The sequence below is a fragment of the Cervus elaphus genome, chromosome 20 (assembly GCF_910594005.1).
Source record: "Cervus elaphus chromosome 20, mCerEla1.1, whole genome shotgun sequence".
Classification (NCBI taxonomy): domain Eukaryota; kingdom Metazoa; phylum Chordata; class Mammalia; order Artiodactyla; family Cervidae; genus Cervus; species Cervus elaphus.
Window position 1 is genome coordinate 39,527,116 of NC_057834.1, and position 25,808 is coordinate 39,552,923.

General features: G+C 40.2%; 3 protein-coding genes, 1 non-coding gene and 1 pseudogene across 4 annotated transcripts in view; 3 read left to right on the forward strand and 2 right to left on the reverse strand.

Annotated features, from left to right (window-relative positions):
• Positions 1-23,678, forward strand: part of NUP210L (nucleoporin 210 like) — a 98,270-nt gene extending 74,592 nt beyond the window's left edge. The window contains exons 26-40 of the mRNA XM_043875638.1: positions 79-159; positions 248-379; positions 4,247-4,405; positions 5,346-5,437; positions 6,578-6,752; positions 8,102-8,277; positions 8,914-9,131; positions 10,710-10,846; positions 12,334-12,460; positions 15,125-15,271; positions 19,937-20,187; positions 20,683-20,887; positions 22,519-22,623; positions 23,120-23,191; positions 23,291-23,678. Of these exons, the coding sequence (XP_043731573.1) occupies positions 79-159; positions 248-379; positions 4,247-4,405; positions 5,346-5,437; positions 6,578-6,752; positions 8,102-8,277; positions 8,914-9,131; positions 10,710-10,846; positions 12,334-12,460; positions 15,125-15,271; positions 19,937-20,187; positions 20,683-20,887; positions 22,519-22,623; positions 23,120-23,191; positions 23,291-23,391 (2,178 nt within the window). The 3' untranslated portion in view covers positions 23,392-23,678. The remainder of the gene's footprint in view (positions 1-78; positions 160-247; positions 380-4,246; positions 4,406-5,345; positions 5,438-6,577; positions 6,753-8,101; positions 8,278-8,913; positions 9,132-10,709; positions 10,847-12,333; positions 12,461-15,124; positions 15,272-19,936; positions 20,188-20,682; positions 20,888-22,518; positions 22,624-23,119; positions 23,192-23,290) is intronic.
• On the forward strand, positions 999-1,835 carry LOC122676458 (annotated as a pseudogene).
• LOC122678439 lies at positions 17,624-17,730 on the forward strand. The gene has a single exon (XR_006336113.1). It is a non-coding gene; the product is annotated as a U6 spliceosomal RNA (small nuclear RNA).
• Positions 18,004-18,597, reverse strand: LOC122676457 (small EDRK-rich factor 1-like). The gene has a single exon (XM_043875701.1). The coding sequence runs from the start codon at positions 18,372-18,374 to the stop codon at positions 18,186-18,188; it is 189 nt and encodes a 62-aa protein (XP_043731636.1). The 5' UTR covers positions 18,375-18,597; the 3' UTR covers positions 18,004-18,185.
• A 127-nt stretch (positions 23,679-23,805) lies between the features above and the next one.
• Positions 23,806-25,319, reverse strand: RPS27 (ribosomal protein S27). Its single transcript, XM_043875699.1, has 4 exons — positions 25,259-25,319; positions 24,837-24,945; positions 24,170-24,280; positions 23,806-23,891 (listed from the first exon to the last, which is right to left on the reverse strand). The coding sequence occupies exons 1-4, from the start codon at positions 25,262-25,264 to the stop codon at positions 23,863-23,865; spliced, it is 255 nt and encodes an 84-aa protein (XP_043731634.1). The 5' UTR covers positions 25,265-25,319; the 3' UTR covers positions 23,806-23,862.
• Between the last annotated feature and the right edge of the window lie 489 nt (positions 25,320-25,808).

The window sequence follows — 25,808 nt, forward strand, 5'->3', positions numbered from 1 at the left end:
TGAGTTGTCATAAGCATCTCTGTCTACCCCACAGACACTCCCTCTTAGCCTAAGCTTGCTCTCTACCCTGTTGAGCAGGATGAAGTACAGATTGAGGTTGTACAGCTAAGGGCTGTTAGGATCCTTGCAGCTGCAACTCGACTCATCACAGCTACTGAGGTCAGTATGATGGTTCTGTTCCAGGTTCATTATGTTGATAATACCAGCTGGACAGGAGGTGTAGCACAAAACCACTCTTCCTTTTCAGATGCCAGTCTATGTCATGGGAGTGACCAGTACCCAGACCCCTTTCTCCTTCAGCAGTGCCAACCCTGGGCTCACATTCCACTGGTCCATGAGCAAAAGGGATGTTCTGGATTTAGTGCCCAGGCATTCAGAGGTAAGAACATATCTGTTAATATATTACCTTAGGGATTTATTTTATTTCATCCTTGTTTTTAGATTGACTTCCTTCTAAACTACACAACGTTATTACTTACTCTTTTTCTGATTGTTCTGTGAATGCTATAAACCTGAAAATCATATAAAGAATCCAAATTTGAGTATTCAGATAATACTACACAATATTTAACATACTTTGCCAGAAAGAGCTCTTAAAAAAGCAATGCTTAAGAAAGCATTGCTTCCTTTGATACATTTGCTGTTGTATAATGTTGCATTTGTGAACAAATAACTGTGTTACATGAATAACATATTATGAATATAAAGTATTTATACATAGAGTTTAAATTTAGCATACTTTTGCTGGAAAGAGCTCTTAAGAAAGTAATGCTTAAGAAAGCATTGCTTCCTTTGATACATTTGCTGTTGTATAATGTTGCATTTGTGAACAAATAACTGTGTGTTACATGAATAACATATTATGAATATAAAGTATTTATACATAGAGTTTAAATATGTGATATAATCTTTCAACATACTCAGACATACTTAATTATATTAATAATCATGTTTGTGCTGCATGATGGGCAGTTGACATTAAGACTTAAGAAAGCTGGATGCTGAGCACATTTCTGGGCCCATGTTACTAGGAGCTGGGGAAGAATTGAAATCTTCCCTCGTGTACGTAGGGTGCTGTGGGTGCCATAGGGTTTGTGTGGGCCACCAACTGGCAACTGATTCTGGACTGAGTACCTTATATCAATGGCAAATTTAAGGACAGTTAATTAAACTGTTCTTCCATGGTGGTACCAGCTCCTCCAGATTCAGCACCTGCTGCATTTGAAATGCTCAAAGCCCCTCATGATGGCCACTGAGGAAATCCACAATGCAACGTGAATCTTAAATAGCCTTTATACTTGAATGCATTTAGCACTTACTCTGAAATCTGGAAAAGAAAAAAAATGAGGTGGATACTACAGACAAATTTTACCTACTTCATGACATTATTACCTGATCATCAGTTTAATGGCACCCACCCAAGATGGTCCAGGATCAGTGGCAGCCACCTAGGTCTGGACTTTACCTTTGGAAGAAGAAACCTGGGGCCAAGATACCCAGAAGGTCACAATTCAGTGCCTACAAAAACAAAGAATTAGAGTTAGACCTTAAAAGAAATCAGAGGGGTTATAGAAGCTACAATTAGTAAGTCATTTCTGGAGCCAGTTAAAAAGAAAAGTATGGAAAAACTAAAAATTTTCCAATTTTCTGAAAATATCCTAGATCTATAATCTAAGGAAACTCTAGTGGTTGCGTCTTCTGTCACAGACTGCGCAGAGCCTGGTTATACTTGGAACTGAAAAGGGATAGAACTGTACTTAGTTTGGTAGAGTTCTGCAGAAGGATTTGGCTTTTTTTCCAAATAGGAAAAAAAGGGATAGCAAATAGGAATTGTGTGAAAAGAAGGGATGGCATAAACCTTATTAGCACCTGCTCTACTTTTTCCTTCCTTTAATTTTCTTGTCTAAAGAAGCACTCTTTTCTCTAACAGAAGAAATGATTGAGAGCTACACAAAGATTTTCTTCCCCAGCCTTTGACCTCACATAGACAAACTGGGTGATGAAATGGGCAAATACAGGGGTCTATAATGGGCAGTGCATTTGGCAGTTCCATGGATCTGTTTCTTGCTTCAACAGTGCTTGGACGGAACAGACCCAAGGACACCCCCTTGCCCCTGCCTCCTACCACCTGCCAACCTTTTTTCCAGTCGCAACCACTGGAATCAGTCACTCAGCTGTCTGCGATCACCAGGGACCAGCCAACATCATTTTTTGGGCTTAACTCCTTATTACCAATCAACTATGAACTCCCAGATTTGTCAGAATTATTCCACTGACATGGAGGCTATCATCAACCACCTGGTCAACAAGCATCTGTAGGCCTCCTACACCTACCTCTCTGTGGGCTTCTGTTTCAACTGCAATGATGTGGCTCTGGAGGGCATGGGCCATTTTTTCCACAGTGTGGCTCTGGAGGGCATGGGCCACTTTTTCCACGAATTGGCTGATGAGAAGGGCGAGGGCTACGAGCATCTCTTGAAAATGCAAAACCAGCACAGTGGCTACACCCTCTTTCAAGATGTGCAGTAGCATTTGAAGGTGAGTGGGTAAAACCCAGAATCCTTTGGAAGCCTCTGCACTCATGGAGAAGAACCTGAGCCAGGCTCTTTTGGATCTCCATGACCTGGGTTCTGCCCATGCAGACCCCCATCTCTGTGACTTCTTAGAGCGCTGCATCCTAGATGAAGAGGGAAACTCATCAAGAAATGGTGATCACCTGACCAACCTCCAGAGGCTGGTTGGTCCCCAGATTGAATTGGGTGGGTATCTCTTCTAAAGGCTCACCCTCAAGCATGACTTGGAGCCTCTGGAGCCCTGGAGCCTTTGAGGAGCCCCTCTGGTGTCAGGGCTTTTGCATGACAACAGAAGGCTTTATAACCACTGGGCAGCTTTTCAACTATCCTGGAGCCCTCTCCTAAACTTTGGACCAAATGGAAACATTAAAACTTTTTTGCAGCAAAAAAGGAAGAAAGGTCTCTAATGTTCTACCAGGTAGACTTCTTGCACTGTGGTGTCACCATTTAGAAATTCAGTTGATTTAAACAATTATAAAAACTTATTCTTTAGCATAAAACTTTCTTCCAGACAATTGATCAAAATCTGCACAAGGGAAACGGGAATTTTTATGTAGGGGTGGAGGGAAAGGTGATTTTGGAATTTGGAACTCCTGAGTCAAGTGAGCAAAGGAAGGTCTTGAGGGCTCCAGACAGCAAAAAGGCAGAGGAGACAGGACATGAAATGAATAATAGGAATGAAATTGCCAAAAAGTTAGGCGAGTGCCTACTTCAACATTTGCCTTAGTGTTGGACCTCCCTTCTCTCTCACCAGAAGTCCGTCAAGGTCTAATCCTCATGTAGTCTAGACTAGAATGGAAATGAAGCAAATAGAGAAATTGTCAGCTAGTTTTAACATCGTCCTAAACAGGGGCTTCCCTTTCTTTTCCTCTTCCTCACTTGCTATCACTCTGAACTGCAGGAGTAGATTGCCTAACTTCTTTCTCATCTCAGGCTCTACTGTCTCAACCCATTTAGAAAACCCCTTTTTTCATTTGCATTCTTCTCCTATCAATTAATTGACTTCAAGATGAGAATTCTTGTATAGGAATCTTCCCAGAATTAGTTGAGCACTGAACACAGAAGTGTACTTTAGGGGTGACTGTGTTGCTGGGAATATGAAAAGAAACAAATATGAAAGTAAACCCTGTGGGAATTCCCTGGTGGTCCAGTGATAAGGACTTGGTGCTTTCACTGCAGGGGACTTGGATTCAATCCCCGGTTGTGAACTAAGATCCCACAAGCTGTGTCGTGTGGCCACAAAAGAAAAAAAAGAATGGGCTTCCCTGGTGACACAGTGGATAAGAATCCGCCTGCCAACGCAGGGGACACAGGTTTAATCCCTGGTCCAGGAAAATCCCAGATGCCATGGGGCAACTAAACTGCTGCACCAAAACTACTGAAAACCACGCATCCTAGAGCCCATGATCTTCAGCAAGAGAAACCACCACAGAGAGAAGCCTGCACACCACAACTAGAGACTGGCCCTCACTATCTGCAGCTAGAGAAAACCCACGTGCAGCAGTGAAGACCTAGTACAGCCATAAATAAATAAATAATTTAAAAAAAAATTAAAAATGAAGAATGAAAATAAGCCTGAAACTCTAATTCTTCTGGATAGCTATTTTCAACAAAGAGGGAAGGGCACAGTGTTTATTCATGAATATTTCTTAATCCATCCCTTTACTGTCTAGGTTTTTCTGCAACTCCCAGTAGAGAATAACTTTGCCATGGTTGTCCACACAAAAGCAGCTGGTCGGACCACTATCAAAGTCACTGTCCGCTGTATGAATAGTTCATCTGGACAGTTCGAGGGGAATTTGTTAGAATTGTCTGATGAAGTTCAGATCCTGGTAAGGTCCCAAACCTAAATCTTGTTTTTGTTTATCAAGGAGAAGAAAGTTATATTCTCTAATATTCCATGAAGAGCTTTGTCTGGATAGAGATAGAGAAATTGCTAGAGGGATCTCTAAAATAGGCTTACGGTTTCTAGATCTTTGTTATTTCTGCTTATTGTTTGTCTATGAGTATTGACCTTACAAACTACAACACATGCATTCAACTCCCAACACAAGGAATGGTATACAAACACCACGATAACTAAAGAGGAATTGATTTCTGATTTGTTCTGCCTAACATTGATATTATGATACATTCCACTTAGCTATATCACAGGTAGAATGAAATCCTGTCCTAACATCTGGTAAGGTGTAAGAGTATGAAGTTTCTATAGATGGTCTCAAGCTCAAAGTTAAATGGCCCTACTGTTTTTAGAATTCAAAGAAAAAATATATTTTGTATAGAGGAAATAAGTTTCTCTACCTCTGAATTTTGGATTAATTTTTTTCTTTTCTTTTTATCCTTTGTTTTGGCTTTGGTTCCCTGATTCAGTGAGGGGTAGAGGAAAAAGCACTTTACTGGGAGGTAGAAGACCTAAATAGAGCCCTTGCTAATTTAATACTATAGGTTCTTCATTCTCAAATCTCTTTTTAGATTACTAGAACTAAAATTAGAAATTTCAAAATCATTTTATACTAATATCTAAGTAATATAGGGGATGTGGTAAGTACAAACTATGCCTAGTCCCTTGTAGTCAGAAACAGGCTATGTTAGGTTATATATTCTAGACTACCTAAATATGTTTTAAATGCCTGGCTCATTTTGGAAAGCAATATTGTGGAACTTGGGCTAAATTGCAGTCAGGCAGACTTGATTTGTAGTTTGTCCATTTGTGAGTAAAGGTCATCATTTGTCTTTTCCAGAAATGAGGACAGCATCATTTTCTCATTCCAGGTGTTTGAAAAACTTCAACTTTTCTATCCAGAGTGCCAGCCTGAACAAATTCTGATGCCCATGAATTCTCAGCTCAAACTCCATACCAACAGGTAAGGAGAATAGAGAAGAAGATAGGCTAGGATCTAACTTTACCCTCAGTGAAACACTGCACATGAAAAGAAATTGCCTTCTAGGTGATTTTTCTAACCTACAAGTAAATTTTTTAGTTGAAGTGAAGTCCACATAACATAAAATTAAATTGTCTGATTCAGTGGTATTTAGTACATACACAGTATTGTACAACCATCACCTCTAGTTTCAGAACATTTTCATTATCACCAGAGACCCATACCCATTAAACAGTCACTCACCATTCTCCTCTCCTCTCAGTCCCTAGCAATCACTAATCAGCTGTCTCTGTGGATTTAAATATTTTATGTTTCATGTAAATCATACAATGTGACCTTTTGTGTTGACTTCTTGCAGTTAATGTAATTTCAAGGTTCATCCACGCTGTAGCATGCACTTCATTCCTTTTTACGACTGAATGATATTCCATTGTGTGAATATACTACGTTTTGTTATCTAATTGTCCATTGGTGGACCTTTGGTTTGTTTTCACCTTTTAACTATTGTGGATAGTGCCATTATGAACATTCATGTACAAGTATTTGTCTGAATACAGTTGTCCCTTGGCATCCACCAAGGATTGGTTCCAGGACCCACCCCTACCCCCAAAATCTGCAGACTCAAAGATCCATTATATAAAATGGTATAGCATTTATAGTGCATTTGTAGGTTATAATGTATATAACCTATGCTCGTCCTCCTGTATACTTTAAACTATCTCTAAATTGCTTATAATGCCTAATACAATATAAATGTTATGTAAATAGTCGCCAGTCCAAGGCAAGTTCAGATTTTGCTTTCTGGAACTTTTTGAAATTTTCAGTCTGTGCTTGGCTGAATCTGTGTTTGCAGAACCTGCAGGTATGAAAAGCTGACTGTACCTGTTTTTAATTATTTTCACCAATTTCTTGATGATAAATATGTAATAGTATTTGATTTTTAAGGAGATAAGCATAATCCAAAGGCTGACTTTTACCTGAGGAACAAATAACTACACAACAAGGAGAATGAAGCAGTTTTCTGAGTACAGCTTCTAACAGTGATCTAGGCAATTGCTACTCCTTTTTTTCTGATCAGTCAGAACCCCCAAGAGATGCCACTTGCCCCCATTTATTCCCTAGGGAAGGGGCCGCCTTTGTGAGTTCCCGTGTTCTGAAGTGTTTCCCTAATTCATCTGTCATTGAGGAGGATGGTGAAGGGCTCCTGAAAGCTGGTTCCATTGCAGGTACTGCTGTGTTAGAAGTCACTTCTACAGAACCTTTTGGAGTAAACCAAACAACTATAACTGGGGTTCAGGTGAGTTCAGCGACTTACTCAAAAAAATAAAAGGAATACCATGGCCTTAAGAGGCAGATTTACTTTGTTTAGAACTAGAAACTTCTCTGGAAGTCAGAAATGAATGGTAAGATAAGAGGACAATCTTGACATGAACCATCAAATTAAAGTGGACTTTAGAGTCCTTGTTATAAAAGAGATTAATCTCAAAATGGTATGACTGTTTTCTGAGCAACTTTGGCAATAGGATTGGTATGGGAGAAATGCAGAACTATTACTATCAAAGTTAGGCTTTTTGATATGTTTTAAATGTTTTTAGACATTAAAAAAAAGTTAGAATTAGAAGAGACCTTAGAAGTAAGTTAGTCTAAAACAAACAAAATGTTTGGGGCATTAGAAATCTAGTATGTTCCCACCTTGTGTTGCTCCTTTTATGTATATTTTTTTTACCTACCACAAAAACCCTATTATATAAGCATCATTAGCCCTATTAAACTGATAAGAAATATAAAACCTAGAATGGTTAAATGAAGATATGAAATGATAAAGCTAGGTTTCAAAGCTGGACTTCCCTTACTGTATCACAGTATTTTACTTCCCTTACTTTATCTGTTATAGTGCAAAAACACAATCTATAGTATTCTTGATAAGTTATCAATTACTTAACAATAAATATTGACACTCTTCACAAAAGAGGAAATACAATCCATTCCTCAAAAAACTCCAGCCTTGCTTCATATTTCTGCTGCTTTAATCATTAAAAGAGGCTTCCCATGAGACAAGTGCTCGGGCCTGGTGCACTGGGAAGACCCAGAGGAATCGGGTGGAGAGGGAGGTGGGAGGGGGGATCGGGATGGGGAATATGTGTAAATCTATGGCTGATTCATATCAATGTATGACAAAACCCACTGAAATGTTGTGAAGTAATTAGCCTCCAACTAATAAAAAAAAAAAAAAAGAGGCTTCCCAGGTGGCACAGTGGTAAAGAATCCACTTGCCAATGCAAGAGATGCAAGAGACACAGGTTTGACTCCTCAGTTGGGAAGATCCCCTGGAGAAGAAAATGACAACCCACTCCAGTATTCTTGTCTGGAAAATTCCATGGACAGAGGAGCCTGGCGGGCTACAGTCCATGGAGTCACTAAGAGTCAGATATGACTGAGCAACTGAGCACGCACTGATAATTAAAAGCCATTTCCTGTACAGTCATATTTCGTTTTCACTCTGATTTAAGTCATCTGAAATCAAGAGCTAGCTACTTCCTACAAAAGAGGAACATGATTTTTACCATTGATTGTAAGTCTCAGAATATGGTCATAGCTCCCCTCCAGTGCATTCTGCTCTGTACCAGTAGGTTTTGTCTCCCACAGGTAGCACCAGTGACATACCTGCGAATGAGCAGCCACCCCAAGCTATACACGGCTCGAGGAAGGACCCTATCAGCCTTTCCTTTGGGCATGTCTCTTACCTTCATTGTTCAGTTTTACAATAGCATCGGAGAGAAATTCCACACACACAATACCCAGCTTTATCTGGCTTTAAACAGGTATGGAAGGCAAAGGAATGGTATTAACACTATGGCAGAAATCTTGTAAATTAGCCTGGTATATAGCAGCCCTAGTAAATTCTTCTCATGTCATGCACTTGGAATCTGATCTTTCTTTCACCAAGATAGGGAGGGACAGTTGACTTTAGTATTGGAACTTCCCTGGAGGTTCAGTGGTTAGGACTCCATGCTTTCACTTCTGTGGGCCTAGGTTCAATCCCTGGTTGAGGAACTAAAGTCATACATGGTGGTATGACCAAAAAAGCAACAAAACAAAAAATTATCTGCTTTAAAAAAAAATGGGGGAAAGACCAGAATTAATTATTCAATGAAGAAAAATTTTAATATGTTTTGAATCTGATTAGTCCTAGCTCATATAAAACTCCTATAGGGAGCCAACTGGAGTATTATCAAAAAGCCAAACTGGAAAAAAAAATTTTTTTAAGAAAAATAGCCTAGCTGGGCACCATGTATATAAATGTAATAGACCTGATCCCTGGCCCTAGTTGTTTACTCTCCACTGTAGAATTCCATCTGAATTCTTTTGAGCTATTAAATATAAAATGTTGTGATAGGGTCTGACTCCAGAACTGTTGACTCTTTTCAGAGATTTCTACCTTTCATGTCTACTTTCAGAGATGACCTGCTGCTCATTGGACCAGGGAATAGGAACTATACTTACATGGCCCAGGCTGTGAACAGAGGGGTGACACTTGTGGGGCTCTGGGACCGGAGGCATCCAGGCATGGCAGATTATATCCCTGTTTCTGTAGAGCATGCCATCGAGCCAGACACCAAGCTTACCTTTGTCGGAGATGTCATCTGCTTCCGTACTTACCTCCTCAACCAGCATGGTTTGGATACTTTCCCTTTCTCAACCTCACAACTGACAGGATTAGAAAGCAACTCATCCCTTAGAGGATTTCTCTCTGAGAAAGAAAATACTTTAGTGTATTTGATTATTTTTCATATTAATTGATAATTCTCAGTTTAGTGCCCATTTCTCTCCATAGCCAGCTGACTAGAAGTCAGCCAGTAATATTTATCAAATGTCTGTTGAACACATAGGCAGTGTAGAGTACCATGCTTTCTCCTCCACTCCCAGCTTCTGAAGGAAGATAATTGCAAAGTTGAACATCAATAAAGGATGAAATGAAAGGAAGGAAAAGACAATAAGGCTTTAGTTCTAAGAACCAATTGTGTGTACACTGTTTTGTGAGGCAACTTTAAAGGCCTAACTTCCACATGTACCATCACTGAAAGAAGGTTTGGCCTTGTACTGGGCTACAGTATACTCATGATCAGCAAAGTATTTCTGTTCTAAGAAGTACTGTTGAGTTACAGAAAATCAGTCTTGGCTTTGGAAATGTGTTGTATCTTTAGGCTTACAGGTAGCATACCCCAAAATGGTATGCTGACTGCTTGTATGCAATCAAATAATCCATCCAAGTAAGGCTGGCTGGGGTGGTATGTGGTTTCGGTTTTGCATCCTCTTTGGGGAATTATGGATACACATTGGACCTGACTTTAACATTAACCATATATTTTGGACTTGATACAGAGGGAACTCTATTCAGCCTGGGTCAAATCCTCCAATCCTGACAACTGACTTGTAAGCAACCACTACTTATTAACATGTAATCCAGGGTCAGTGAACTAACTGCTTACAATACCATGACTGTTAATCTTTTGTCAATGAAGCAGAGGCTTTTTTACTTCCTTTTCCTAGGTTCTGTCAGGGTGGTCACTCTTGTCATCCATTCTGGAATTTTGGGTCATCTCAAGTCAGTACCACTTTGGATGAGAAAGCAAAAGGGCCACATTCGAGGATCAGTAATCCAATCTAATATTTGACATTTCTCTGGCACCTTGGGACTTAAGCTAAAGTAAACTAATCCTCTCTTCTGCCAGTTGATACTTGCTTGCAGTCTTCTTGCTGATATCAGTCAGTAGGTCAAAGCAGATTCATCCTTAGCAGGGACTATACAAAGTTTAAGGAGTGCCAGTCCTATGTGTAAAAGATGTTTTTCTTTTTCCTAAGGAGAACGGTTACATTCTCCAAGTAACTTCTTTTGTGATTCTAAGGTCAGCAGTTCCTATTTTGTTTTGCTGGCATGATATATGAAGAGGAACCCAACATTAGGAAAAAAAAGTTAGGGACTTCCCTGATAGTTCAGTGGTTAAGACTCTGTGCTTCCATTGCAGGGGGCACGGGTTCAATCCCTGGTCCAGGAACTAATATTTCCACATGCCACACAGCACAGCCAAAAAAGAAAAAGAAAACAAAGTTATCCTCACAGCTGGGTGCTCCTCCTGGGAAGGGATATATGTGTGTTTAAATGGCCTACTGACTTGGATTCTGAGTGAGGTTAGAGTGACCATGAATTTATATCAAAGATTGCAGTCAACTGCTTTCTCTTGTCTTTTCCTAGGTGAACCTGGGATGTGGATGATTTCTGCTGACAATATTCTACAAACAGACATTGTCACTGGGGTAGGAGTGGCCAGGAGTCCAGGAATAGCAACTATCTTTCATGACATCCCAGGACTAGTGAAAACATATCGAGAGGTAAAGTTAATGATATGAGTTGAAGAGCTCATGGGCGTTCCTTGGTGGCCTAGTGGTTAGGATTCCAGGTTTTCACTGCCATGGAGCAGGTTCCATCTCTGGTTGGAGAACTGAGATTCCACAAGAGTCTAAAGTAACTATTTCCATATATGGGAATATATATCCTATTAAAAGAAATATACTCATATATCAGATACAAAACCAGACAACAAACTCTATTGAAACATAGATAATTTAAGCATAGATTAAGGTTCTTAACCAAAGGAATGACTAGTCTGATTTGTAATGTAAAATATCACTGTGGCTACTGATTGGTACTAGACTGTAGGGACAAGAGTAGAAGCTGAGAGACCAGTTATTGCAGTTCCCAGATGAGATATGATGGTGGATCAGAGTGACAATTGAGGAGGTGGTGAAAAGTTGATCAGATTCTAAATATATTTTATAGGTATAGTTGATACAGTGTCCTGACAGATTATATGTAAAGTTTAAAAGAATCAAGAATGACTTAAGGTTCTTCATTGAACAACTGAAAGGATAGGACAGAATTGTCATCAAATGAAATGGTTAAGACTGTAGGTGTAACAGTTTTGGAGAAAAGCTCAGTTTTTGGACACATAAATTTGGATGTCTATTAGACGTCAATTGGATGTGTTGAGGTAGCTAGATATAAAAGTCTGGGAATTATTGGCCTAGAGATATTTAATGCCATAAGATCACCAAGAGAGTGAGTGTAAATAGAGAAGAGGTCCAAGAGCTAAGTTCTGGAAACACGCCAGTATTAAGACCCCTGAAAGAAGAATAAGAACCAGCAAGGGAGATTTATAGGAGTTTATAAGATTTATAAGAATGACTGGGGAAGTGGGAGAGAGTGGGAATGCTGGTGTCCAGGAAGCCAAGTGAAGAAGGTATTTCAAGGCAGAAGAGTGGTCAACCACAGGAATGCTACTGATGGGTCAAGTGTGAGGACTGAGAAATGACCACTTTTTTTGCAGTATGGAGGCTGGTGACTTTGATGAGTAGCTCCAGCGGAATAAAGGGACTGGAAGTTTGACTGGATAATTGAAAAAGAGGACTTGGACATAGTCCTCTTCAAGGAGTTGGAGTCAAGAGTTTGTTTCACTGATCGCTTTTAAAATGGGAAAAATAAAAAAAATAATAATAAAATGGGAAAAATAATGGCTTAGGAATAATTTAGTAGAGAAGGAAAATTTGACATGGGAGTAGGAAGAATTAATAGGGAATCCATACACAGGGAAGCTATGTCAGAAGGAATGATGGACAAAGATCTCCTTTTAGAAAAAAATGTTATTTTCTTCTCAAAAGTAAACAGATTTTGTGGTTTTCAAAGTATGTAATCACTAGAAGGGCAATTTGCTCTTATGTAAAACAGATGCTTTTAGCTAAACAAGTCATGAGGGTTGGAGAGGAAGGGAACCAGATTCTCTAAGAACCTAGATTCTAATTTTCCTTTGGTTTGCTAACAGGTGGTGGTCAATGCATCATCAAGATTAACACTCAGTTATGACCTCAAGACTTACCTCACCAATACCCCCAATTCAACTGTGTTCAAGTTGTTCATCACTGCTGGCAGAAATGGTATCAATCTTAAAGGTCAAGAATCTCTTTATAGTTCTGGGTGATTGTTCCCACCTTTCCTGTCCTCTGTCAATTAATTCACCTCTTTGGATTAGCAATCCAAGTTTTCTTTCATTTCAAAATTTGATTCTACTTTTACAACAGAATCATTGAGGACTGTGAGATCTCAGAATTATGACTGGATTAAGGTTTTAAAATAGGCTCAACCTAGTCACTACTGTCTTTCTGCTTGTAACCCTGCCGGAGAATAGGAGGCAGCCTAGACCAAGAATTTCCAAACATGGATGATTTTCAAGGTTACCCAAAGAAATCTTTTAAAAATACAAATTCTTAGGCTCCATCCAGAGATTTAGTAAGTTTGGGATAAAGCATAAGATATAATTCTTTTAAAGCTTCTCCAGATTTGAGAATTGTTGGACTAGATAATTACCTGAAATGTTATTTGCTCAGCAAATGTGCCTTGTGTTTTTCTTTTTTCATTTTGTATTGGGCCATGATTTACTGTCAAAAAAGGGGGAGGAGGGCTTCCTTGGTGGCTCAGTGGTATAAAATCCACGTGCCAGTGTAGGAGCCACAGGTTTGATCCCTGGTCCAGGAAGTCCCCACATGCCAAAGAGCAACTAAGCCCATGTGCCACAACCACTGAGTCTGTGCTCTAGAGCCCAGAAACTGCAGCTACTGAGCCATGCACCGCAGCTACTAAAGCCCACATGCCCAGGAGCCAGTGCTCTGTGATACGAGAAGCCACTGAAATGAGAAGCCTGTGCACCACAGCTAGAGTAGGCCCCACTCACTGCAACCAGATAAAGGACCATGCAGCAGTGAAGACAAGGCCAGCACAGCCAAAAATAAATAAGTAAAATTATTTTTTAATGTGGGGGGAGGAGGAAAGATAATTAAAATATAAGATGCTCCTAATAGATTCCAAATACTATGTTAGGAATTTTTATACCTTTTATCTCATTTAACAATCTCATCATTTAGTAATTACCATCATTTTAAAGATGAGAATACTGGGGCAGAGAATGGATTGGGAGATTGGGATTGACATATATATATTACTATGTATAAAACAGGTAACTGATGAAAACTGACTATACAGGGAAGTCTACTCAGTGCTCTGTGGCGATCTAAATGGGAAGGAAATCCAGAGAGAGGGAACATATGTATACATATAGCTGATTCACTTTGCTGTACAGCAGAAACTTACACGACATTGCAAAGCAGCTACACTCCAATAAAAATTTTTTTAAAAGATGAGAGTATTGGGAACTCCTTGGCAGCCCAGTGCTCTCACTGCTGAGGGCCTGGGTTCAATCCCTGGTCAGGGAAAAAAAAAGATGAGAATACTAAAAGCAAGTAATTTGTACATGGTAACAAACCAGTTAGTGGCAAGAGTAGTAGATATGTTCCACTCCAAAGTCCATGTACATCCTTCCATTCATCTTTTTGTTTTTATAGAACAGATTCCAGATTTGGGGGGTGGGAGTGGATGGAGGGATGGGAGGGGGGGTGAGAAAACAGGCAAAACCAACCAGAGAAGTCCAGAATAGAACAGAATATAATGGCCTATAAACATTAAGATAATTTAAACTCTGTTGACCTTTAAAAATATATATTTATTTATTTACTTGGCTGTGTTGTGTCTTAGTTGCAGCATGTGGGATCTAGTTCCCTGACCAGGGATGGAGCCTGAGCCCCCTGCATTCAGAGTACAGAGTCCTAGCCACTGGACCACCAGTGAAGTCCCTCTAATTGCCCGTTTTGTCCTTCAATTTTTAAGCACTTAATATATTTTCTTTTCACTATATTTAATCTTATAAGTACAGTGTAACTATGTATGTATAAATAAGAGTATTGATCTTTAAAATTCTCCAGGTTCTTTTACAAAGTATTAAATGTTTCTTCATAACATATTCTCTCATTGTTATCTACCTTATTACATTTTACAAAGAGATTGCAATTTTTTTTCCTTGCAGAATCTTTCTAAAACCACAACTTATGAAACTTCATGTCACAGTTCCTTTGATACTGCTGATAGTCTCCAAAAGATGAGAATGATCACTGGACTGCTGGCAATTGAGAAAGAGCTTTAGCAAACCGAGACCATTAAGAAACTGTGCAAGGGAAAACCTTGTTACCAAGACACGGGTTTCTATTTAATTTAAAATGCATCCATTGCAGCTGACCCAACCTTGGTGCCAGTTGATTTCTTGCCAGCTGTGTGGCTCCTATTTAAGGCACCACTTGTAATTAAGTTCTAGAGATTTTTGACTTGATGCATACTACAATCAGTTATGGAAAACAAATCTTCCTAGATTTAAAAGCTACCTCCCAAGTATAGCATTTTATTTCTAATAACTGCCCAATTTCTCTGTAATCTTATTCCCATTAATGAATTCCAAAAACTTTTCAAAGAGAACACCAGCTATATTATTAATAATAGAAACTCCATTATAGTCACAGACTAGCAGAGGCAAGAGCCTTACACTCTCCTTTCACCTTGACTGTGGTAAGACCCAACAGAGCTGGCAAGTAGACAGCTGTAGCAGTTCAAACAGAGCTGACCCTTTCTCATTTTTTAAATTCCAAACTCCCTCTATATGTAATATACATATGTTTCCCCTTTTACAGACTCCTCTTAGTGACAAACCTATTTACCTCTTTTCTGCTCTCTAGGATCCTGCACCCCAAGTCAGGCCTTGGCCATTACAACACTTCTTCCAGAGACCCTTATGCTGTGCCATGTACAGTTCAGTAATACTTTACTAGACATTCCAGCAAGTAAAGTCTTTCATGTCCATTCAGATTTCAGCATGGAAAAAGGTGAGTTCCACTAGTTGAATCTGGTTTCCCCCTTGTTTTCATATTTGTACAAATGTCACTTTATTGGTTTACATTTCTGCTTCCTCGTTTCATCTGCTATGTAACTATGGTGCTATGTAACTATGGCATCTTTCTCAGTCAGCATTTTTGTTCTATCCATTCAACAAACTTTTAACACGTATCTATAATATGCTATGCTTTTCCATTATAACTTACTATTTTCTCCTTTGTTAGCCTGTTATCTTCGTGAGGGCTTGGATTATGTATCATACATGTTTTGTTCCCAACTAGTAGCACAATGTTTGAATGCTGTTGAACTGAAGGATATTCTGAGCAGAACAGCATTAACAAGTGGAAAGAAAAAATAGGCATGACTTTGGGAGGATATTAAATAAATCAGCTGATCTAAAATAAGACAATCCACCCCAAATATAAGTAGGTAGTGCTATATCATGGGAGAGCTTTTACTCCAAGGTCAGACAGTTTGAATGGTAATGAGAAACCACTGAAGGAAGGTTAATTCCGGTAAACTGTTGAGCACCAGAGAGAATGCCTGGCACCAGGACGGGCACGAGAGATAGAGGAGCAAGACAAGGCTTTTAAATCTTACTAGAACCACAATCTCAATCTCAAGAATGACAGAATGATCTCTCTTTGTTTCCAAGGCAAACCATTCAATATCACACTAATCCAAGTCTATGCCCCAACCAGTAATGCTGAGGAAGCTGAATGGTTCTATGAAGACCTATAAGACCTTCTAGAACTAACACCCAAAAAAGATGTTCTCTTCATTATAGGGGACTGGAATGCAAAAGTAGGAAGTCAAGAGCTACCTGGAATAACAGGCAAATTTCGCCTTGGAGTACAAAACGAAACAGGTCAAAAGATAACAGTTTTGCCAAGAGAACCCACTGGTCATAGCAAACACCCTCTCCCAAAAACACAAGAGAACACTCTACATGTGGACATCACCAGATGGTCAATACCTAAATCAGATTGATTATATTATTTGCAGCCAAAGATGGAGAAGCTCTATATAGTCAGCAAAAACAAGACCAGGAGCTGACTGTGGCTCAGATCATGTACTCCTTATTGCCAGATTCAGACTTAAATTGAAGAAAGTAGGGAAAACCACTAGACCATTCAGGTATGACCTAAATCAAATCCCTTATGATTATACAGTGGAAGTGACAAATAGATTCAAGGGATTAGATCTGATAGAGTGCCTGAAGAACTACAGTCAGAGGTTCGTGACATTGTACAGGAGGCAGTAATCAAGACCATTCCTAAGAAAAAGAAATGCAAAAAGGCAAAACGGTTGTCTGACAAGGCCTTACAAATAGCTGAGGAAAGAAGAGAAGCTAAAGGCAAAGGAGAAAAGGAAAGATATACCCATTTGAATGCAGAGTTCCAAAGAATAGCAAGGAGAGATAAGAAAGCCTTCCTCAGTGATCAATGCAAAGAAATAGAGGAAACAATAGAATGGGAAAGACTAGAGATCTCTTCAAGAAGATTAGAGATGCCAAGGGAACATTTCACGCAAAGATGAGCACAATAAAGGACAGAAATGGTATGGACCTAACAGAAGCAGGAGATATTAAAAGGTAGCAAGAATACACAGAACTATACAAAAAAGATCTTCATAACCCAGATAATCATGACGGTGTGGTCACTCACATAGAGCCAGACATCCTGGAATGTGAAGTCAAGTGGGCTTTAGGAAGCATCACTACAAACAAAGCTAGTGGAGGTGATGGAATTCCAGTTGAGCTATTTCAAATCCTCAAAGATGATGCTGTAAAAGTGCTGCACTCAGTAAACCAGCAAATCTGGAAAACTCAGCAGTGGTCACTGCTGGAAAAGGTCAGTTTTCATTCCAGTCCCAAAGAAAGGCAATGCCAGAGAATGTTCAAACTACCACACAATTGCACTCATCTCACATGCTAGCAAAGTAATGCTCAAAATTTTCCAAGCCAGGCTTCAACAGTACGTGAACCATGAACTTCCAGGTGTTCAAGCTAGATTTAGAAAAGGCAGAGGAACCAGAGATCAAATTGCCAACATCTATTGGATCATTGAAAAAGCAAGAAAGTTCCAGAAAGACATCTACTTTTGCTTTATTGACTATGCCAAAGCCTTTGACTGTATGGATCACAACAAACTGTGGAAAATTTTTCAAGAGATGGAAATACCAGACCACCTGATCTGCCTCCTGAGAAATCTGTATACAGGTCAAGAAGCAACAGTTAGAACAAGAGACTGGTTCCAAATCGGGAAAGGAGAACATCAAGGCTGTACATTGTCACCCTGCTTATTTAACTTATATGCAGAGTGCATCATACAAAATGCCAGGTGCTCGCTTCGGCAGCACATATACTAAAATTGGAACGATACAGAGAAGATTAGCATGGCCCCTGCGCAAGGATGACACGCAAATTCGTGAAGCGTTCCATATTTTAAAAAAAAAAAAAAATGCCAGGCTGGATGAAGCACAAACTGGAATCAAGATTGCTGGGAGAAATATCAATAACCTCAGACATGCAGATGACACCACCCTTATGTCAGAAAACAAAGAACTAAAGAGCCTCTTGATGAAAGTGAAAGAGGAGAGTGAAGTTAGCTTAAAACTCAACATTCAGAAAACTAAGATCATGGCATCCGGTCCCATCACTTCATGGCAAATAGATGGGGGAACAATGGAAACAGTGACAGACTTTATTTATTTTGCATGGTTAGTGTTTTATTCTTTGAAGAATGGTTCTGAAACATCACAGTAAGTCAGGTTGAAAGGACAAGTTTAAAATAGTTTTATAAGGATATAACATATGTACTGACTGTTCAATCTATGAAATCTTGATCACAGAGCTTATGATACACCTAGTTAGCAGTAGCACCCAGGTTTTCCAAATAGTCATCATTTCTCTCTTGTTTGCATAGACTTCTTCTCATTGGCTGCCTTCTGCATTTGTTGCATGATCTTAGAGTCCTTCTGCTTCCTCTGAGAAGTAGTTAGGCTATCTTCTTTTCTTTTTCCCTTACTAATTTCCTGGGATTTCTTCATGTTTTTCTGGCGGGCAAGTTCTCGTTGATTTCCACGGGCCATGATAACAACTGGACCAAGCCTGGAAGAGAGCAACTCGGAAAAGGAACGACTTCCTCGCACTCTCAGCCGCTGTCCCCACCCGTTGATCTGGAAGACTGAGCCCCCGCGGGCCCCCCCAATGGGATTCACCTGTCAAGACTTTATTTTTGGGAGCTCCAAAATGACTGCAGATGGTAACTGCAGCCATGAAATTAAAAGACGCTTGCTCCTTGGAAGAAAAGCTATGACCAACCTAGACAGCATGTTAAAAAGCAGACACATAACTTTACCAACAAAGGTCCATTTAGTCAAAGCCAAAGTTTTTCCAGTAGTCATGTATGGATGTGAGAAGAAAGCTGAGTGCTGAAGAATTGATGCTTTTGAACTGTGGTGTTGTAGAAGACTCTTGAGAGTCCCTTGGAAAGCAAGGAGATCTATCCATTCAATCCTAAAGAAAATCAGTCCTGAATATACATTGGAAGGACTGATGCTGAAGCTGAAATTCCAATACTTTGGCCACCTGATGAGAAGAACTGAATCATTGGAAAAGACCCTGATGCTGGGAAAGATTGAAGGCAGGAGGAGAAGGAAACAACAGAGGATGAGATGGTTGGATGGCATCACCGACATGATGGACATGAGTTTGAGTAGGCTCCGGGAGTTGGTGATGCACAGTGAAGCCTGGCATTCTGTAGTCCTTGGGGTCGCAAAGAGTTGGACACGACTGAACAGAACTAAGAACTGCACAGGCTGATTAGTTATACACATAGGATGCTAGATGGCAGAAAGAAAGGAGTATTTGTATCAAACCTGGGTGTTAAGAGTCAGGTTTTACAGGAGAAGTAACCTGTAGAAGGATGACCACGACTGAGGTAGATGTGAAGAGAACAGGACATTCCAGGCAATACAGAGCCCTGGGAAAGTTTTCAAAACTAAGTTTAAAGTATATACTGGCAGTACACAAAATGGCTAAGAATGGAAGGTAAGGAGACTAGCAAATGCAATTTATGTTGCAGTGATCCAAGCATGAATTGACAAGTGTCTAGGCCAGAGTAACAGAAATACTAACAGAGGTGTCAGATATGAGATATTTCAAAGGATGAGTTAGCAAGATTTGGATATAGGAATGAAAGAAAGGGTGTCAAAAGACAACCAACGTTGACCGTGGGTAACTAGAAAAACAATATTAACAGAAATAAGGCCATGAAGAGGTGGTTTGATAGAGAAGTGATTAAACATGTTCAAAGCTTGCCTTTCTTCCACAAACCCTTTACTGATCTCACCAACTCTGACTACTTCATCCTATATCCCCTTAATTTCCACTTATACATCATTATTTAATATCCCCTGACATGCTCACTAACCAGTAATGGCATCCTTACCTTAAGTTCAATTATGGGTTCCCTGGGACTGTTTCATATTTGGTGAACTCCTTCATAGAGGCCAACAGTATGCTAATAGTGAATACTCAAAACTGAGTTCATTTCCTTTTGAATTTGCATGCTATTTTTCCTTCCTACCCTAATCCAGTTGACTAAACAGGGCCTCTGACGTTCCTGCTCAGTTCCTCCTCTTTTCTTCAGGGGTTTATGTCTGCCTGATCGAGGTTCGCCCCCAGTCAGAAGAGCTGCTCCAGGTCCTGAGCACCGCTGACACCTCAGTCTACGGTCGGGCCACACTTGTCAGTGAGCGTAGCAAGAATGGAATGCAAAGAATCCTTATTCCTTTCATCCCAGCCTTTTACATCAACCAGTCAGAACTGGTTCTTAGCCACAAAAAAGACGTCGGGGAGCTAAGAGTACTGGGAGTGGATAGAGTTCTCGAGAAACTAGAGGTATGTTAAGGACTGAAGCAAAACAGATCAGGGTTTTGAAAATGAAATTTTTCATTCTTAGTCAGGGTAAAGGAATAGATACTGAACCACTTGATAAAATTCACCACAAAAAAAAAAAAAAAATTCACCACAGGAAATTCCTAAAACAGAAAATCTGTCCACTTCATAATGCCATGGGGGCTCCCAGAGTCCAATATCTAAGTCGTGAACCTTGTCTGGAAGATAATACAAATACATATATATATATATACAAACACACACGCACACACCACCAATACTATCCTGACAGTTTTAGAATGCTAAAAACTTTTGAAGGCTATATTATTCTCATACAGATGGTTTTCTTCCCCTACCCTTCAACACATCTCTGTGAAAAAGTGACTGGTCAGCTAGCTAGAACTAGAAATCCAGATATCTTACTGTATATGATTGGAATGTACTGACACAAAACTGACTTTTCTTCTTTCAAACAAGTTCCATTTTCTTTTCTCCAAGGTCTTCCCCAGCTCCCCAGTTCTAGTGGTCTCTGGCCGTAGGCACTCTTCGCTCACACCTGGCCTGGCCATTTACCCCGTAAGAGTAGTCAACTTCACATCCCTCCAGCAGATGGAATCACCTGTCTTCATCAACATTTCCTGTGTGCTCACCAGTCAAAGTGAGGCTGTAAGAGTGAGAGCTATGAAAGCTAAGTCTGGTGCAGGTGAGCATGGGGGGGCGGGGGGCCTATTTTTAATCTAGAGGCAAAAAGAATGTATTACAGTTTAGTTTAGAATTTAATTAATGGGAAACATTCAGCCACTTGATCAAGATTATTCAAACTAGCTGGGACATGGATCTTTATTCTCAAAGCCTACCCTATAACTATAACCTTCAGGTAGCCTTCTTATAACTTGTTTAGTCACTGTCCCAGGCTCCCAGTGTCGCAGGCTCCTCTTTGGTAGTGAGTTAGCAAGATTCTCCAAGTAAGGATACTGGAGTGGGTTGCCATCTCCTTCTCTAGGTCTCCTGCTTGGCAGGTGGATTTTTTTTTTACCACTGAGCCACCAGGAGACTCAGGTTGGATCCCTGGGTCAGGAAGATCCCCTGGAGGAAGAAGTGGCAGCTCACTCTAATTATTTTTGCCTGGAAAACCCCATGGACAGAGAGGAGCCTGGCGGGCCCCAGTCCATGAAGAGTCAAACACAACTTAGTGACCAAGCGTGAATGCAGTTTAACATGAGTTTACCAGCTTCAAAAGAATACTTCTTGCCCTGTTTTAAGCCCTTTGATAAAGTTTGATTTAATCCAGAAGTATTTAGCAAATCTTTGTGCATCAATCAGTAAATGGTAGTAATCCTAGAAGCAAGACTTAGCTCTGACAAATCCTGACTCTACCTTCACCCAGTTCAGAAATGATGCCAAGTTTGTGTGGGATGGTTAACAGTCATGTCTCTTTTGTGACCCCATGGACTGTTGCCTGCTAGGCTCCTCTGTCAATGGGATTTCTTAGGCAAGAATACTGGAGGGGGTTGCCATGCCCTCCTCCAGGGTATCTTCCCAACACAGGGATCAAGCCCAGGTATCCAGGCATTGAAGATTCTTTACCATTTGAGACACCAGCGAAGCCCTTTTTTTTTTTCTTTTAGTACAAGCAACCTCAAATTATTCTTCAGAGTAAAGCAGTTTAACAGTGTTAAGTTGTTAAACAGTTGTGCAACAGTTTAGTGAGAGGTTAAGAGCAGTTAAGAGCCCAGAGGGAGAGGGCCTATACCAGGGTTGCAGAACAGGAACTATGTATAGGGGCCTGGTGACAAAAATCTGGAATGGCAATTTGGTGAGGCAGGAAGAGTTCATTTCTAGACACTGAAGAATTTGAAATAACCAAGGCAAAGTATGCTTCAAAAGACATAAGTCTTAACTTTTATTGAAGACAAAGTTATATACAAATCATGTTCCCTAGAAATGATAGCTGAATAAAAAAGGACAAGTGGCTCCTGGGTCATTGTTTCAGGTTAGAGGGATTCAAAGTTGAAGGATGTCACCTGGAGTTAAAATACACAGGAAAGATAACAGGCATTTTACAGTGGCAGAGAATTTAAACATTCTTTTGCAAACTGAAAAGAAAGGCTCAAGAATTGTAGTTTATTATGTTAAGAATGATAAAAAGCCAAAAAGGTAGAGGCACCAAGTGCTGTTCACCCCTTTTTCTCTGGTAAGAAACAAAAAGAATTTCCTAGAGGGCTAAGTTTTGAGTGCTTAAGCTAGACATCTCAGGAGCATACAATTTTTAAATGTGACATCTGTCCTGGATATATTAAAAAAACTATCTTCTTTTATTCTGCCAATGCGTAGATCAGTGTGACGGTTCAGGTGTTCTCCAGAAGTTCGCAGGTTCTTACCAGATTCTCCTCTTTACCCTCTTTGTGGTGCTGGCATCAACAGCTTTCCTCTTTCTAGGTAAGGAGTCCTTATATTCAGCACCGTGGAATTTAGACTTGGAAACTGCCTTCATTTTATTTCACAAACTAAATGAGGATGAAAATTAGCTGTTTATATCACATCTAATTTGGGACATGCAATTGAAACTGACTTATCTGCCCTACCCAACTTACTGAGAAGCAATAAACTTCATGTGGCAAACAGCTACCACTCAGAAGTGGAAATCACCGCTAAACTTTAAATTGTTAACTAGTTTTGTTCAAATACATAGCGATAGGTGATTCAAGCAACATAACACATACCGTCATCTACACGTGCATTTCCCATCTTTCAGCCAAAAGTTGGAATACCTCTAAAATTCACTGAATAAAAATTTCCTGTTAAGTATAGAGAATTATTTAATTTGAAGCATTACTTTTTTTTATAGCAATACTTAAGAACGGACTTGACCCTTAAGGCCTTCCTCTAGTGAAAACAGATCTCCTTGTTGACATCTCTCTTCTTCTTTTTCTAGCATACAATGCCTTCCTAAACAAGATACAGACAGTTCCAGTTGTTTACGTACCAACTCTAGGTACACAGTCAGGTAAAGAATCACCATCTGTTATCTTCAAAAAAACTCAGGTACCACCCTCATTCACCTTTATTCATCCGTCTTCTATTTCCTTTCCTCCTTTACCTCTAGGTTCTTACACATCCACACGGTCTCCCCCTCCTTTCATGAGTCCACAACCCCCACCAGCCCAGAATCGGCTGCAACACTGGCTGTGGAGTATAAGACACTAACCTCTGCTTGGACAGTCTTTAACTATAGGGGACTGGAGAGTTCTAGCCCCAGACCAGGTGCTAGCAGCAACCTCTACACTCATACGCCTCCAAACAAGGCTTCTGAGAACTGTAAATAAAGGATCTTAAGCTGTTTTATATTAAAGTGGTGTGCTGGATTGCGTTTTAAGTATCAACTGTCAGTTCTTAATTCTAAGAAAACATAAAAGTGAAAGGAAATACCCCATTTACATACTATTCCAGTTTTTAATCAAGCTCTGCAGATTTATTCCTAGGGATAGCAATGTCCCAAACGGACTTTTTAAGTTCTTGGCCACTTACTTGCCCCAAATGACTCTAGAATCCACTCTTCTGGTTGCCCCTGAATACGTGAGGTAGGAACTTCCTAGCAGTAAAACAAGACAATAAACAGGATGTATCCAAAACTTGTTTATTGGGATGGTCTCCCGTTCATCTTGATACAGGGTGCTTTTAGTGCTGCTTCCGTCTGAAAGAGCATCCTGCCAAAAAAAAGTTCCAAAGGTTAACTGATAGCAGCCTACTTACCCTGCCTGAACCCCACAAAACAAGATGCCTCTAACCCATAGGAAACCTACATCTCTATTTTCTTCAACTCTTTTAGCTTCTCCCTAGTCACTAGACATCAGATTCAGCTCATATGAAGCCCTTTTATCACCCATCCACCCAGCTTTAGACAGTAGCACTTTGAGATGTTTCCCGATTATGCATTTGGAAGACATAAGGGAAAAAAGTATAAAAATTACATTAAACCATTTACCTTCTGTAAGCCTTGCTTTTCCTCCTGTAGGCTGGCAGAGGACAGTAGAGCAGCCAACACACAAAACTACTGTTTGTGCATGGCTAAAGACGGTGGTGATTTTATAGCATCCTGGGGGGAAACATCAACGAGTTACCCTTTTTTCCCCAAACCTTTCTTCACTTAAACATATGCTGCCATGCATTAACTCTAAAACAAGTATACTATGAAAATTCTTGGAATTTACTTTCCTAGTCTAAACTTGATTATCTGGCTCTAGGTATACATCAAAGTCAACTCAAAAGCAACCTTGACCATGTGCCCCAAACTATGGATTTTCTGAGCAATCATCATCATCCAAAAAACTATTCAAAAGTCAAAGAGAAAAATCCTGTACTTGGTGAGGAGAGATGCTCAGTAACTGGTGAACATATCTACCCCTTTGCCGCCAGGAATTAAGTACATAAATTACCACAGAAGCCCAACATTATCATTGCAGTGTTTCCCAACACAAGGGTTGTGGTCTACACAGAGTTTTGAAGGGGACTCTCTCTGGATCACTCCTCCTCAAACGCAAAATTTTACTCATCTCTAACATTCAAATTTGAATACATTAGGGCTTCACGGATACCTTTTTTCAACTCGTGGGGTTCAGTGCCTTCCCCACTACTACATGTTATCTCCTCACCTGGGCATTTTACATCCATGAAATAGGAATTGGGGCTCTGCACCAGGCGCTTCTTCTTGTGTTTCCTCTTCTCCTCTTCTGGAGAGGGATGAAGAAGATCCTTTGCGAGCTAACAGAGGCAGAAATGTAGAGATTTAGAAACCAATGGTGAACATGGATGCTCGAAAACAGCCCACACTGCCACATAACGGGGAGAGCTCGCCCCTTGTCGCCCCTGGTGTCTGCGCAGCTGGGCCGCCATCTTATTGCCTCTCCGCTCCCGTCCATGCACGGGTCCCAGCTGGCCTCTGCGGCCCCTGTAGTTACTTGTCCTGGGAAGTGCGGAGGGCAAATGAGGGCCTTCTGTGATCCCAAATCAGCGTGAGAGGAGCGTGCAGACAGAAGAACGAGATCTCCACGGAAACCTAGCCGGAGGAACTCACAGGCATGTTCTCGTGAGGAGGTCGTCACCGCCGGAAAAGGGCGGAAGTGGAAATCCTGATCCTTAAATTCCCCGTCCCGCAGGAAATGACGTTAGGGCCTATCGCCGCCATGTTGAGAAGGTCCTTCACTCATGGTCTTGGGCCTTGGGGCGAAGTGGGGGCTGCCATTTTGGGAAGGTCTCTAAATGACAAGACTCAGATGAGTCGCCATGTTAAGAGAGTGAGCTTGGTATCTTAAGGTCAGTGTCTGGTCCCCGTCAAGGGGTAAATAGACATTTTTAAAAATTCGCGCTACACTTTAACAACAGGAACTGGTTAGGAAAACAGACTGAGTCATATCTGTGACTTGTTAAATTTCTTTACTATTTTTCTTTTTTTCTTTACTATTTTTCAATTGGTTTAGTTTGCCCATTTTTAACAATTCAGTAATGTAAATATAAAAAAAAGCAAGTTCTCATCTTCTCCGCACTTTCAGCCTATTTCTAGGACTAACCGTTGTTAATTTTATTCTCTCCTTTCCATCTTTCTCTGTAATAATTATTACATTAGT

Bases quoted from the DNA above. Each gene is read 5' to 3' on its own strand.
- LOC122676457 (XM_043875701.1), bottom strand. From the start codon at position 18,374: ATGGCCCGTGGAAATCAACGAGAACTTGCCCGCCAGAAAAACATGAAG.
- RPS27 (XM_043875699.1), bottom strand. The intron at 24,281-24,836 runs GTGAGGAGATAA...GTTTCCCCCCAG, and splicing joins CATGGATGTAAAATGCCCAG to GATGCTATAAAATCACCACC. The intron at 23,892-24,169 runs GTAAATGGTTTA...TTTTTTTGGCAG, and splicing joins AAAAGCAAGGCTTACAGAAG to GATGCTCTTTCAGACGGAAG.